Genomic DNA, 16,179 nt, shown 5'->3' with positions numbered 1-16,179 from the left:
CAGTGTTTTTTAACATGCAAAACCACATGTCCTATTCATAATTTTTGTGTTTTTGTCTGCTTAACAGGACCATACAAACTTGTGTATCTTGTATTAGAGCAATTAAAATTAGGTGCTTTAAGTACAATTCTCTCATACTGACCACTGGATGTTCAACATGGCATCTCATGGCAAAGAACTCTCTGAGGATTTGAGAATTAGAATTGTTGCTCTCCACAAAGATGGCCAAGTCTATTAGAGGTTCAGTAACACCCTGGGTTTGCTGGTCAGGGTCATACAGAGGTTTTCGGAACAGGCCTTACAATGGTCGATCAATGAAGTTGAGCACTCATTCTGTGAGTCAGGTGCAGAACCTGGCTTCAAGAAACAGATGCATGAGTGCTGCCAGCATTGTTTTAAAGGTTGCAGAAGTAGAAGGTCAGTTTGTCAGTGCTCAGACCATATGCTGCCCACTGCAAAAAGTCGGTTTGCATAGGCGTCGTCCCAGAAGGAAGCCTCATCTGAAGCTGGGTCACAAGAAAGCCTGGAAACAGTTTGCTGAAGACAACCTGTCCAAGAGCATGAATTACTGGAACCATGTTCTGTGGTCTATAAGATAAACTTGTTTGGCTCAGATGGTGTCCAGCATGTGTGGCGTGCCCTGATGAGGAGTACCAAGAAAATTTTGTCTTGCCTACAGTCAAGCATGGTGGTGGTAGCATCATGGTCTGGGGCTGAATGAGTGTTGCTGGTACTAGGGAGCTGCAGTTCATTGAGGGAAACATGGATTCCATTATGTACTGTACATCCTGAAGCAGAACATGATGCCTTTCCTCCAGAAAATAGGCCGAACTGCAATTTTCCAAAATGGTAATAATCCTAAAAACACCATAGGGTGGCCAAGTGTCTCCAGACCTGAACCCTATTAAGCACCTGTGGGGCATCCTCAAGCGTAAGGTGGAGAAGCACCATGTGTCTAATGTCCAGCAGCTCTGTGAAGAGTGGAAGAGGATCCCAGCAACAACCTGTGCAGCTCAATTCCATGCCCAGGATGATTACGGCAGTGCCCGATAACAATGGTGCTAACACAATATATTGGCACTTTGGAGAAGTTCACTTAGGGTGTACTCACTTTTGTCGCCAGCTATTTTGACAGTAATGGCTGTATGTTGAGTAATTTTCACGAGACAATAAATCTGTACTGCTATACAAGCTGCACATTGACTACTCTAAAATTTACCCAAGTTTCATTTCTAAAATGTTTGCTGTAATGTGAGGGTGTACTCACTTCTGTGGCATACTGTACAAATGTGTGTTATAAACATATAATCAAACAATCAGCCATTACGCTTAAAGTCCACAACATACTTTTGAGACAAGACATCTTAACTTGCAGTTCATTAAGTGAGTCAGATACAGATTCTGGAACCACTCTGGGGCTGCATTTCCCAGAAGCATCACAAGCCTATGTAGAATAGCACCAATTGTTTCCATGCTCTTCTCGTCTTTTACAGTGCTTTTGGGAAATGCAGCCCTTATTAGATTCAACAAGTTAATTTAGCGAATGATTCACCAGACTTCTTCTGAGTAAGTCATCTTTAACAATTAATTAAAAGAACCAGTAAAATAGTAGAAATAGTAGAAATAGTTTTGTTTAGTTATTTATCTTTGAGTACACTAGATTACCAAAAGCTATAAAACCCCTTTCCACCGCAAAAAAAAAGAAAATTAAAAATACATTTAGAATTAAAAAAGAATCACAATGAGTGCTAGTTTTGTTTGCCATTTTGAAATGTAAGTTTTGATTTTTAGGTTAACTATTTATTTCGGTATCAGTTATCAATTTGATAAGAATCAAATTATATTGCATTTCCCTGATTTCCCCCAATTAGAATAAATCTTCATATATTATTTGCCACTGTTAACATCCTCACTGTTTTTTGCAGTTGAGAACATTTGTTTCAGACTATAAGACTGAAGATAGCAGCAGAAATTAGCATAAAACATCAAAAGTTTAGGTGCATCAAGACACAAACCATTTAATTCACTTTCTTTGTTCATTCATCTTAGTGCCACATCCCATCATCCCCTTGAACATGTTAAAGTTATCTGTTGGAAGTCATCAGTGGTTGACCAGTCAGTCAAATAATTAGCAGTTTTCAGAGCTTTCAAAAAATAAATATTTAGACTGCAACATAGCAAACACATTTTATCCAAAGTATCATGCAATAAACACTGCATAAAGAAATATTTCCAAAACAACCTGGTTTGCTGGTATAACAAGAAAGTGCTTTGCTATAATAGTAAAACTTTTCATCCCCCTCTAAACTGACAACTGACTAACCTGTGATACATATTTACAGATTTCAGTTGAGACGCAACAGCACTAGAGGCACAAAATATATTTAAGGAGTTTACATTTCTGTAGGGAAACTGCATTCCAGATAGATAATTTAACATTAGAATATTATCTGTACATACACTGAGAAACCTTATAAATTCGGCATTTCCTGCTAATAACAGCAATAACTTTACTTGTAAAATAACCCATCTCCTGCATCCTGATGTACTGACCATTTCAATTTGCTATATGGAGACACAGCAACAAAACTGGTTGCGTGAATTGCTTCCTTAATGACGTTATGTCCATCTGCATTACACAAAGTGCTCGAAATGTTCGATGCGATGCATTTACATAAAAAAACAAATACAGAAAACATAACTGATCGTGTTTTTCATTGCAAAAACAAACCTAGAATAATTATTCTGCACCATTTTAAACTACAAATGGAAAATAAAATGTTAAGAAAACAAACTTCTGACATTTGTCACCGCAGGCTTTTGACTGTGCCATTAGATTCCTACAAATTATAAGACAATATAGTAGAATGATGTTACAGCATGTTTTGACTGGAAAGTGCATTTTATATGCATAGAGATAATCTGCAAATAGGTGTATGTGAAATCCTTGTTTCACTTCAGTGTCCCAATCAGCCCTGAAAAATGTGAATTTCTTCTTCACTGAAGTCCAGTTGTCTGATCAATCTGTGAGAGTAAACGTTGAGAAAAATCAATACATTACCAAACAGTAAAAACACCTCAACAGCTTCTGATAAATCAAATGTATGTACAGTATCTCACAAAAGTGAGTACACCCCTCACATTTCAGCAACCATTTTAGTATATCTTCTCAAGGGACAATACTATAGAAATTAAACTTGGATTGTCATTATTGTCAAAACAGCTGTCAACAAAAGTGAGTACATCCTAAATGAAATTGTCCAAAATGTCAATATATTGTGTTAGCACCATTGTTATCTGGCACTGCCTTAATCATCCTGGGGATGGAATTGACCAGAGCTGCACAGATTGTTGCTGGGATCCTCTTCCACTCCTCATGGAGCTGCTGAACGCTAGACACATGGTGCTACTTCACCTTATGCTTGAGGATGCCCCACAGGTGCTTAATAAGGTTCAGGTCTGAAGACATACTTGGCCACTCCATCACCTTCACCTTCAGCTTCCTCATCAAGGCAGTAGTCATCTTGGTGGTGTGTTTGGGATCGTTATAATGTTGGAAAACTGTAATTCAGCCAAGTTTCTGGAGGGAAGGCATCATATTCTGCTTCAGAATGTACAGTACATAATGGAATCCATGTTTCCCTCAATGAACTGCAGCTCCCCAGTACCAGCAGCATTCACGCAGCCCCAGACCATGATGCTATCACCACCATGCTTGACTGTAGACAAGACACAATATTCTTGGTAGTCCTCACCAGGGCATCGCCACACATGCTAGACACCATCTGAGCCAAACAAGTTTATCTTATAGTCTCATCAGACCACAGGACATGGTTCCAGAAATTCATGCTCTTGGACAGGTTGTCTTCAGCAAACTGTTTCCAGGCTTTCTTGTGTGCCAGCTTCAGATGAGGCTTCCTTCTGGGACGACGCCTATGCAAACTGACTTGTTAAAGAGTGTGTGGCGTATGATCTGAGCACTGACAAGCTGACCTTCTACTTCGGAAACCTTTAAAGCAATGCTGGCAGCACTCATGCATCTGTTTTTTGAAGCCAGGTTCTGCACCTTACGCACAGAATGAGTGCTAAACTTTGTTGATCGACCCTTGCAAGGCCTGTTCTGAATGTAACCCATCTTGGAAAATCTCTGTATGACCCTGACCACTGTAGTGTAACTCTGTTTCAGGATGTTAATGAACCTCTAATACTGAACAATATTAGCTATCTGTTATTACCCATTATTGTTCCTTACTGAACAATTCTAATTCTCAAAAAAAAAAAAATAAATAAATAAAATAAAAAAATAATATATATATATATTAGGGGTGGGCATAGATTAATTTTTTTAATCTAGATTAATCTAGATTAAATCTTGGAATTAATCTAGATTAATCTAGATTAAAATGGCTAATTTGAATTCTGCTGAAGGCATTCAGAATATGTGTGCTACCCAAATAATGACTTAAAGTCTTTGAGAATGGATCATAAAGCTCATAAAGCTGTTCTATGATAATTTGTTGATGAAAATAAATTATGTTCAATTAGATGTACTTGTGTTTACTAACTAACTAACACTGAAATTATTTTTTCTCCCAATTAGATTGTGTTTTTTTAACGTCAACACCTACCCAACCCATTACATGTTACACCGTACTTTTATTTTGACAGGTTGCCGTGAAGTTTCTGTGTCATACAGTATGATATGATGCTAGTTTTCTCAAATGAAACGGTAAAAGTGACACTCACAGCAGTTTGGGAGATTGAGTTTATCTGTTCATGTGAGATGAAAATGCCAAAAATTACCGGGAGCGTCACGTGTGTTTCAGTATGCGTGTAGTAAAAGCTGGTCTCCATTATTAATACATACAGCTAGGCAAACGGAACATATCGGATTCATATTAAAACGGTCTTTTTGCATTTCAGTTTTCACATACACTAGTCCATATCGCGATTTGAATTAAGTGACTGACCAACATTTGATTTATGAATCCAAAAAACGACGAATTTACGTGGCATTTCGCTATAGTAGATTCGGTTTTTATGAATGGAGGACGACGCGATCCCGTCTGTGTTTTGGCGGAGGAGACTTAAACGCGCGACCATATTCTATAGTCTTCGGTATACATCCGCGTTAAACTATCAAGGTGAAAGTCATCATAGCTTGCGTAGTTTAGACCCAGCTCCCAACCCAAATTTGAGAATAGATTAACGGCGATATTTTTTTTATCGCGCGATAAGAGTTTCACGTTAACGCAGCATGTTAACGCCGATAACGGCCCACCACTAATATATATATATATATATATATATATATATATATATATATATATCCAAATATATCCAAGTTTCATTTCTATAGTATTGTCCCTTGAGAAGATATACTGAAATTGTTGCTGAAATGTGAGGGGTGTACTTACTTTTGTGAGATACTGTATGTGTAAACCTTTAAAAAAAATGACTTACTGCACTGCCAACTCTGTGAATCCGGTTGGGCCGCACACACACACTAAACACTTAGCATTTTCTGGTCTCTCCAGGAAGTTCTGCAGCATGCAAGCATCTATCCGCCCTCTTCTGCCTTTCCAAGAGTCTGTAGGCTCTGACAGAACGTACTCCACTACAAACCTAAAACAAATACATATATACATATATATATATAGTTTAAATCACAATGTATCTGAACTGAGCTGAAAAATGACACTACTTCTTCTGTAGAGTTACTCTACAGCGGAAGTTTATGAATTTTCTAAATTTAACACGGTTATTGTCCTGCTTTGAAACATTCTGTATTGCATAAAGCTCTATTTAAAAACTTGACAGCAGCCAGTAAGGCAGATAACATAAAACACAGACTTCGCCTATAGAGTATTCAAAACTGTGATGTTCTTGATAAAACAGTCTGATATATAATGTCATAAATTATACCTTTCCTCTTTCGTACAAAGTTCCTCCAACTGTGTGCACCAAAGTATGTCCCTCTCCTGACGATTAAAGAACATCAGCTTAGTTTTTCTGAAAAGACAAACAAAAAATTGTATTAACATCCTTGTTGTTATTAGTCAACTGTTCTAAAAAGTATTTTTTGCAGCACTGTCAGAATAAATATAATTTGTGTGTGTATTAGACAACATAACATTCTGTAGTTTATTTAATAATGGTTTAAGGCCATTTCGCTATTTCAGGCATCATACAGTAACCAGCAACAACCACCCCTTTCTCTTCTCATCGAAGACATGTGATGGGATATGTTGTGGGTGCTTGTAATGACTTTTGCATCTTTTTCTGACAGTTTTAAAATGCTTCCACACTGCCCACATGTTTGCTGCATTAGTGCGCGGCTCTATTTGATCGTGTCACGTCATTGTTCGATATAATTTATTCTGCCTTTTCGCTTATACGGCCAAACACTGAAAGAGCTTTTTTGCTATTTTCGGCCGAATAATTTCGGTTGCCAAACATTCTGTGCATCCTTACACTTTATACATCGATTAAAACCACCTTGACACCAGCAAAAGTGATTTCAACGTTTTCTTTTTAATTTGTGACTTAAATAGTGTATGCCGTTTGTTGTGTTTTTTGTTTTTAAGATTTGTACGGGGCAGACCTGATTGATGTAAGGTCCTTTAGAGCCAGACGTATGAGACGAGCCATGGGCGTGAAACCTGTGCCAGCCGCTAGCATGTACAGATGAGTGACATCACGCAGGATCCGCATAGTGAAGGACCCCTCAGGACCACCTACTAGCAGAGAGGATCCTGGAACAGACCAGAAACATGAAATTAGTTATTAAGGTTTGTTTGCAATTCAATGCAATTCCAGTTTTCATAATTATTTTCAAACTGAAACCTACTATTTGTTTACTATTAATTATTAAGTACTATTTATTTGCTCTGTGTGTGGAAAACAGGGTTGTGAGCAATGAAGCTTTTTATTTCTAATTCAACTGAAATTTAAACTGAGATCCCAAACAGGGACTACCATAAACATTGGAGTTTCAATAATAAAAAAAAAAAAGATAAGAATTAAAAGTAAAGTAACATCCATATAACCCTAATAAGTGGTATGGTTTTACAGATCTTACAAACAGGTTTATAGACAAGGGTGGGGTTCGAATTCCAGCTCATGAATTGCCCAACCATGGTACAAAATCATGTAATACTGTTTCCTTCTTTTAAGAAAAATAGATATGAGAAGTTACAAACCAATTGGAAGGTTGGCAAGATGTGAAGTCAACAATCCGTCAGGATAGATCTTTATCATGAGATGTAAGTCTGAGCCCATTTCAGCGCTGGATTGTGTGGGAGGTATTAGCGTCTGATCCACTGGTGTGTAGGGTTTCACAACATCTGTACCTGCTCACAAAACACACAAAACCAGCCTGCTGAAAACTCCATTAAAACTGTCACCTTCCATGGGTTCTCTTTAGATCAGTAGAGCATATGACATGTGACATATATTGACGTATTACCCTGGAGAGATGTTTTGAGGTAGACATGTCTCCCCACAGGAACTTGCACATATGACCCTGGAGGAAGCTGTAAACGCAAGACCTGCGTGTCGTGTGTGACGTCTGTTTTCGAAACCAACACACATTCCCTGTAGAAGAGCTCTGTGATGAAACAAATGTTGTTAAACCTTACTTATTTAATTTGTTAATGTTTTACCAAGTTATTTCTTTGAGAGACCTAGCAGCCGAAAACATTTCAACATTAAAGATATTAAATGAGATCGACACTTCTTGACTGGCAAGACGGCCGCGAGCGGAAACTCAAACAGTGAAAGTGAGTTGTTCAAAACCTTTCTATTTAGTAAACTCTGTGTACACAAACAATGTTCTCAATGCTGGAGTTCATGTGTAGAGACCCAGCTGATACTTCGAAGCAAAGTTTCATGGTGTGTCGAGCCTTCTTAGTGTTGTAAAAATATCGATTTTGATGCGCTCAAATTTATGCCCCTAGCACTCCCATTCACCAGCCATTGACCACAAAACGAAATCACGGTCAGTCCCAAAAACGGCTCGTTTGTCGTAATTATGCTTTTAGATATAAGTTTGTCTCGTTTACAGTAAAAAAAAAAACAGCCCAGGTTGCATTTTGGCAATAGTTATGCTTTAAGACTGCTTTTGTGGTCCAGGGTCATAAATGTGTTCTTCAATGCCTTTATCTTCTCAAAATTAAAAAGCAAATGATCTGTACTTTAGACATTTGTCTGACAATTGTGATCAAATATTTGTTACTCACCACGATCTTTACACTGAATAAATGAGTCGTGATGTTCTAGTGGTTGTCCCACTTTCGTCCACTTGTCTTTGACAGACTTTTGCAGACACACCTGAATTTTTCCTACAGAGTGGGCTGTCAAGACTATAGGCAGAGAATAACAGGGAGACACTTATTTAGAAGGAGAAAAATAAATTACTGACAATTTATAATGAACAAAAACTTGAAATAGTAGTACTGTGTACATTTCAAAGTAAACTATTTTTTTTGCACAGATTTTGCAATATTTTCAAAATATTTATACACACACACACAAAACAAGTCTAATTTAAAATACTACTCACCTTCAACACGTCCTTGAACTTCACTTGACAGGTCTAAAAAAAAAAAGGAACAGTGTTATGAACTATTATAGCATTTTATAACAGCTATAGAGATATACATAACAATGAGGGATTGGAGAAATGCAGAAAGACCCACGCCAGTAGAGAAGGTACGACATCTTCCCCAAGAGCATCTCCACTCGAAGAGTGTCGCCCTGTAGATCCACCACTGCACAGCCAGCACTGGGAATCTGGTGATGGGAAAATAAAATGTTTGACTTTTTTTTCTTTTTCTTTTAAGTTTGAAAAAAAAAAAAAAAAAAAAGACTATTCAGAGAACCATTGCATTTTATGAAAATGAGTTGACACTGACCTTTCGCTTGGTGTAAACAACAATATTGACAGTGCCATCTGTCTGGAACCAATCATACCTAAAAGTGAACAAATAAATATCAAGAATCAGCCAGTGTGACATCATTTAAGTGAGTCTGACAAGTTTATTTTTAATTTTTATTTTTAATCATTTTTGTCCAGCTTAATGTTTTTTATTATGTATTTTAAGATCATTTTAATCGTTTTATAACAACTTTAACATTATTTCTTTTTCATGAAATACTGATATTTTTAGAGTGCTGTTAGTGAACTCCTTCTGAGCAGTAACAATTAATCTCTGGTCCAAAGACTGAATCTGTCTATGATAAAAACAAAAACAAAACAAAGGAACATTACCAGCTTAAAGTATTATTCATTAGACCAGAACTAGCCCTAAATTCTGCATAACAGAATAAAAAAATCTTAATAAAATACAGGCCAGCTGATACAAGTATCATTTTCATTATAATCATGATATAAAGGAGAAAAACAAAACAAAAATAAAACATACCGAGGGCGATGATCTTTGACAGGGAGAGGAGTACATAAAGGCTCTTGTTTTAAAGGTGGAGGAAGAGATAAACCTGGTATGAAGAGTACCACACACAGAATTACTCCTTATAGTCAAATACATAAGTAATAGCATACTCAGCCTTTATAACTAGCATAGTTAAACTATTGCTTTTGATGTCATACCGTTCACATGAGTGCCCTCCGTCTTCTCTTTCTGAGCTGCAGAAACCAAAAAACCATGTAATAAGGCATTAAAACAAACTCCCCCAGCAATAACATAATAAAAAAAAAAGTCTTATTTTAGGTTTGGTTATAAAATATTCCATTACATTAACAGCATTTTAATAAGTACATAAATATTTAAACTACTGATTATTTCAAACAATATATGCTTGTATGAGAATAACTATATATTTCCACAAAATGAATGCACTGCTAAAAAGCTGACAGAACCTTGAAGAGCAGGGCTGGGCTTCACTGCCATCCTCCCTACCAGACACTCCTTCAGCATGGACTCATAATTTACCCACCGATGGACCTTGGGCAGACAAAAATCAGTAGTAGTAAGTATACAGTAATAAAGTACTTATAAATCATTTGCAAGTTATTAGTTTATAGTTAATTCATAGTTTTGAAATGTAAGTCTACATTTTAATACATTTTTAATACATTATTAATACGTTCTCCTAAATGTTTACAAATCCATTATGCATAAATTCACTTTAAGCATAAACATTAAATATATTACATTTCTTTAGTGTTAATTAACAACTTTAAATGTTGTCATGAACCATTAGTCTGTTTAAAAAAAATTGTTGGGCCTTGCTGTCAAACAATTAATGGCGACTGATCGCATCCAAAATAAAAGTTTTTGTTTACATAATATGTGTGTATACTGTGTATATTTATTATGTGGATATATATACACAGCATATATTTAGAAAATATCTACATTAATATATTTGTATTCATATAATTGATATTATATATAAATATATTTATCATATAAACACAATAATTTTCTTAAATATATACATGCATGTGCATGTATTTATATATACATAATAAATATACACACATATGTGACCCTGGATCACAAAACCAGTCTTAAGTCGCTGGGGTATATTTGTAGCAATAGCCAAAAATACATTGTATGGGTCAAAATTATTGATTTTTCTTTTATGTCAAAAATCATTAGGAAATTAAGTAAAGATCATGTTACATTAAGATTTTTTGTAAAATTCCTACTGTAAACCTATCAAAATGTAATTTTTGATTAGTAATATGCATTGTTAAGAACTTAATTTGGACAACTTTAAAGGTGATTTTCTCAGTATTTTGATTTTTTTGCACCCTTAGATTCCAGATTTTCAAATAGATGTATCTCAGCCATATATTGTCCTATCCTAACAAACCATATATCAATAGAAAGCTTATTTATTGAGCTTTCATATGATGTATATATCTCAGTTTTGTCAAATTTAACCTTATGACTGTGGTCCAGGGTCACATATAATATGTTAACAAAAACTTTGGGTGCAATTTTGGATGAAATTAATAGTTTGACAGCACTAGAATATGCAGATTAACATTTACAGATTAAAAAAAAAAAAAAAAGCTATACAACATACAACTCAGCCAATTAGGTTAAATGCGACATGCTATTTTATTGATCTCAAATTTAACAGAATCAACAGATGCCATGAATTCAATATTTAAAAAAAATAATACTAATACTAATATTAGTAATATGATATCAATATATAAAAAGTATTTCTGGACATTGTACATCCATAAAGTTGGTAATATGAAAATGACTCAAGCTTAAATGTGAGTTAATGTGCATGTCGTACAACCACACTTGAGATCGTTGTTAATAAAACAAAATTATGTCTATTTATAATCAATAAATTAACTACTTTGCACATTATTTATAAGTCATTTTAACTGTATACTTGATATAAAGTGTTACCAAAAAATCATTTAAGAGCAAAATATGGACTGTTTTCTGAAACACCTTTCGAATTTACAAACACTGCTCAGGAAGCATTTACCTGGTCAAACAGGTCAGTGCTATCAATACCAGCAGCCCTCATCAGCTCCTCCTCCCCGCCAGGGTGGAAATCCATGTAGGCACTCACATTATAGACCATACCTATAAAACACACACAAACATACATGTGACATAAGTCATGTGAACATCTGACACAGCGCTAACATCTTTTATTTCTTGCCTGGATACAAACTGAACTGACTTTTTTTATTTTTTGGTGGAAACCACAATTTGAAAGATTTTATGAATAGAAAGGACATCCTTCATAGAGACACAGCGACACACGTCATATTCTGAAACCACACCCACCGGGGAGGAAAACAATCCAACGCTCTCCAAGGAAGCTGCCTCCTTGTCATTTCTGACTTATAACAAATATCAGAACAATGTCTAAAAGCTGCTATGTGACAATGTGTAAAGTAAACAAGCTAAAAAAACAACAACAAAAAAAACATAAATTATAAAAAATGTGATTTTATAAAAACAAACATTTACACTGCAAAAAAAGGCTTGCCTTACTTTGTATTTTTGTCTTGATTCTAGTCAAAATATCTAAAAATTATTAAATTGAGATGCATTTACTAGATAAGCAAAATGACGTAAGATATTTAGTCTTGTTTCCAGGGAAGAAAAACTAAATTAAGTAAATTTTGCTTAAAACAAGTAAAATATCTGCCAGTGGGGTAAGTAAAATATTCTTAGAACAATAACTAACCCCACTGGCAGAAAGTTTTACTTGTTTTAAGAAAAACACACTTAAGTTAGTTTTTCCCCTGGAAACAAGACTAAATATCTTACGTCATTTTGCTTATTTAGTAAATTAATCTCAATTTAAGAATTGTTTGATATTTTGACTAGAAACAAGACAAAAATCCTAAGTAAGACAAGCCTTTTTTGCAGTGTAAGGACACAAAAGTAGAGCGCAACATGTCTTATTACTCTGAGAACTACGCCCGCTGGAGGGAAAATTAACGGCGACAGTAAACATTCATTATTTTTAACCATGTCAAATAATTATTTCACCACCCTGAAAGGAGGAGATATATCGAGAAACTAAATTTTATTGGTCTATGTCAGTGCTCCGTTTCCATACCTTCCTTTTGTATGTGAAATGATCCAACTGAATGGCCCAATGTGAAATACCCTAATATCTACAAATATTTGTGTCCTTAAAGGAGTAGTTCACTTTAAAAACAAACATTTACAGATAATGTACTCACCCCCTTTTTATCCAAGATGCTCATGTCTTTCTTTCTTTCTTCAGTCGTAAGGAAATTATGTTTTTTGAGGAAAACATCTCAGGATTTCTCTATATATAATGGACTTCTATGGTGCCCTAAACGATCACAGTCGAGGAAAGAAGGGTCTTATCTAGCAAAACGATCGGATATTTTCTAAAAAAAATTACAATTTACATACTTTTTAACCTCAAATACTCATCTTGCCTAGCTCTGTGTAGAGATTAAAAAGTATATCAATTGTAAATGTTTTTAGAAAATAATCGATCGTTTCGATAAGAACCTTCTTCCTCGGCTGGGATCATTTAGAGCCCTATGAAGCTGCATTTAAACTGTATTTTGGAAGTTCAAACTCGGGGGCACCATAGAAGTCCATTATACGGAGAGAAATCCTGAACTGTTTTCCTCAAAACACATCATTTCTTTACGACTGAAGAAAGAAAGACATGAATATCTTGGATGACGAGGGGGTGAGTACATTATCTGTACATTTTTGTTGAAAGTGATCTACTCCTTTAAACACTCGTTTTTTGGGTCGACAGTTTATAAAAATGTAGTTCTGTGTTTTTTAGCTTGTTTACTGTATACTTTGTCTTATAGCAGCTTTTAGACATTGTTCTGTTTTTTCTTATAAGTCAGAAATGACAAGGAGTCAGCTTCCCGCAATACAAAGTCAATGGAGAGCGTTGGATTGTGTTCAGGGTGTGTATTTTGACATTATACCTCTAATGCAGGTCCAGCAGTCGTTTCTGGTGTTGTGTTTCTTCAATTCCTCTTCTGTCACTTCAATTAATCGACCTCTCAGTCCAGTCAAATCACGTCCACTCTTGGTCAGCCTTATCCAATCCAGGAGACTGTGACCTGGCTTTAGCGCCACCTGCATTTGTTAAACGTAGCAGTAAATGTACAGTGCTGCATTTAGTGACAACTGAATGTTAAAGACAGAGACGTCCATGCATTTAAGTGGATTTTCAATTACAATATTTTAGTTTATGGACCAACCTTATTTCTGGACTGTCCAGATGGTGCGACTCTCTGCTGGGACCCAGCTGCCGGAAAAGACTGAGATGGCACATTCAACATCTCTGATGCTTTAAAACAAATCCAGTTCCTGAGAAAACCTGCCCAAACACACTGAATATCACTGATCAGATGACAAACCCTGGTAAAGACACACTGAAGAGCACTAATTTGAAAAAATACACTGAATGTCACTGATCAGAGGAGCTTACTTATGAGGAAGTGTTATTAGAGTGTTATGAAATGCGACTTCCTCATTTTGGCAGGTGGGCTTATTTTTTTTTTTTTTTTGAGGTATCGAACATGACACCATGATCCAGTTCAGCTGCTCTAAAACACACCAACACAGAGAAATGTACCTAGCGATGACACTGCTGTCAAAAAACCGACAGCACCTGAAGACTTTCCTACTCAAAAAAACTGTCGCCAAAATATGACGTCAAAGCGTCCTCTAGGCACTGTCGTGATTTCATAATAAAAGACAAATGTAAGTAGAATTAAATACCTAAACTTACATTTACACAAGACGCAAATTATATTGGTCTGTAGGGTTACCACTTTTAATACCCAAAAATAAGGGACGCATTCGGGGGGGGGGGGGGGGGGGGGGTCATGGGTCATCTCAAAAATGCTGCAGTAAAAAGGTTTCATATGAGTTTTGCATATAATATGGGACGTCCTGAATAAGAACTGATCATTGTTTATTTCTACTTTTTAGAAATGGGGTCTATATACCCTGTTAAAATGTAATAATGTCCCATATCTAAAAAATGCTGCAGTAAAAAGGTTTCATATGAGTTTTGCATATAATATGGGCCGTCCTGAATAAGAACTGCTCATTGATTTTTTTTCTACTTATTAGACTCTAAAGTCTAATAATGTCCCATTTCTCAGAAAAGAACCGTCAAGTACACCAATAAATAAAAAGGATATTAAAGCAGAAATGCAAATAAATAAGTAAGTAAAAATTCACGAGCATTTTGTAGTATTATCTCTCAGTCCTGGGCGTCTAAATGAAAAGCGCTCTGCAAGCGCGTTCTCTCTGTGTTGTTTCTGAAACTACCGTAATCACTGAAATATGCGCGCACACTTAAAATCAATCGCGGCTGGCTTGACCGTGTTTTTCTGAACCGCGGCTGGCTTTACCGCAGTGATTATTTGCATGAGACGCTGCTTTAAAAAAAATTATAAAAAATACGGGACAAAACCCGTCCCGTATTGATTCAAAACGGGACGCGCATTTTCATTCTCAAATACGGGACGATTCCGTATTTTAAGGGACGGGTGGCAACCCTATTGGTCTGTCAATATAAAAAAACAACAACAACAACATACAAATAGAGGAAATGATTGTGTTTTCATTCGTGTTTAAGTGACAATATTTGCAATATTCACTTTTTATATTAATCTTCATATTTCTTTCTTGCTCTTGTTTCTAGACCGATTAAAGGTTCATAAAAATGTTATGGGAAATCGATTACATTTATGCCACTTGAGCTAACATGATTTACTTTGGACCACATTTCATCTGATTTTATATATATATATATATATATATATATAATTTTATGTTTTATTGTTTGAACGTGCATTAGTACAACTGCTACTCTCAACGTACAGACTATTTCTTATCTATATTATGCATTTAAAAACTCACCAGTCATAACACCTGAGATGACAGAAAGGACATCTGAAATCTTTCCTCTGTTTGCAGCTCTAAAATCTTCCTCATCTTCTTCCTCAAAGTCCTCATCATCTTCCATTCCAGTAATATAACTTTTACGATCAGTGGTTTTTAGAAATATTACACATAATTATTTTTTAGATAAAATAAATGCATTGCTGAATGGCATTTTTGACAGGGGGCACATGCTGATCGGCATGACTTTTATTAATAGCTAATCTGTTTAGCTAATCCCACCCAGAGCCATATAAAAAGAGAGTTGCGACACTCCCATAGGCTTCCATAGGAACTGAGGAATGCGGAAGTAAAGCGTGTCATGGAGCGGTCAATAGTTCCAAACAACCAATAGCTCCTCCATTGAAGCCCATTCATTTCAGCGCTTCTCAAGCACAGTCGCAAGTATATTGAAGAAATTACTGCATTTCTTTACATTTTAACGCATCAGTTGACCTCTCGAAAAACTGGCCAATAGTGGTGTTTTATGAAGCATGTTATAGTTAATGTTTATCGTTAAAAAATAAACAGTTAAACTGTAAATGCAGCTGGATAACGTGAGAAACACCGTAATAGCGACCATAACCAGATACTAGTTGTCATATTTTTATGTTTTTAGTCTTTCTGCAATCTTTCTCTCCCTGTAGGAGGTTGAATGAGTTTCAGTAAAGACTGCATTCAAGAAACACGATAAAAATGTATGCTGAATGCAATTCGTTGCCTTGTGTTTTTTTAAACATTATTTTCATATTTTCTATTATGT

At 35.7% G+C, this 16,179-nt stretch overlaps 1 protein-coding gene across 1 annotated transcript; it reads right to left on the bottom strand.

Annotated features, from left to right (window-relative positions):
- Positions 1 to 1,706: 1,706 nt before the first annotated feature.
- cyb5r4 (cytochrome b5 reductase 4) lies at positions 1,707 to 15,607 on the bottom strand. Its single transcript, XM_073847139.1, has 17 exons — positions 15,396 to 15,607; positions 13,721 to 13,839; positions 13,442 to 13,595; positions 11,482 to 11,582; positions 9,881 to 9,965; positions 9,611 to 9,646; positions 9,426 to 9,498; positions 8,916 to 8,973; positions 8,700 to 8,793; positions 8,564 to 8,596; positions 8,241 to 8,363; positions 7,469 to 7,609; positions 7,203 to 7,352; positions 6,605 to 6,755; positions 5,926 to 6,012; positions 5,464 to 5,625; positions 1,707 to 3,024 (listed from the first exon to the last, which is right to left on the bottom strand). The coding sequence occupies exons 1-17, from the start codon at positions 15,499 to 15,501 to the stop codon at positions 2,970 to 2,972; spliced, it is 1,728 nt and encodes a 575-aa protein (XP_073703240.1). The 5' UTR covers positions 15,502 to 15,607; the 3' UTR covers positions 1,707 to 2,969.
- Positions 15,608 to 16,179: the final 572 nt, after the last annotated feature.

The sequence above is a fragment of the Garra rufa genome, chromosome 9 (assembly GCF_049309525.1).
Source record: "Garra rufa chromosome 9, GarRuf1.0, whole genome shotgun sequence".
Taxonomy (NCBI): Eukaryota; Metazoa; Chordata; class Actinopteri; order Cypriniformes; family Cyprinidae; genus Garra; species Garra rufa.
Note: the sequence above shows the minus strand (reverse complement) of the source record. Positions and strands in the feature narration are given on the sequence as shown.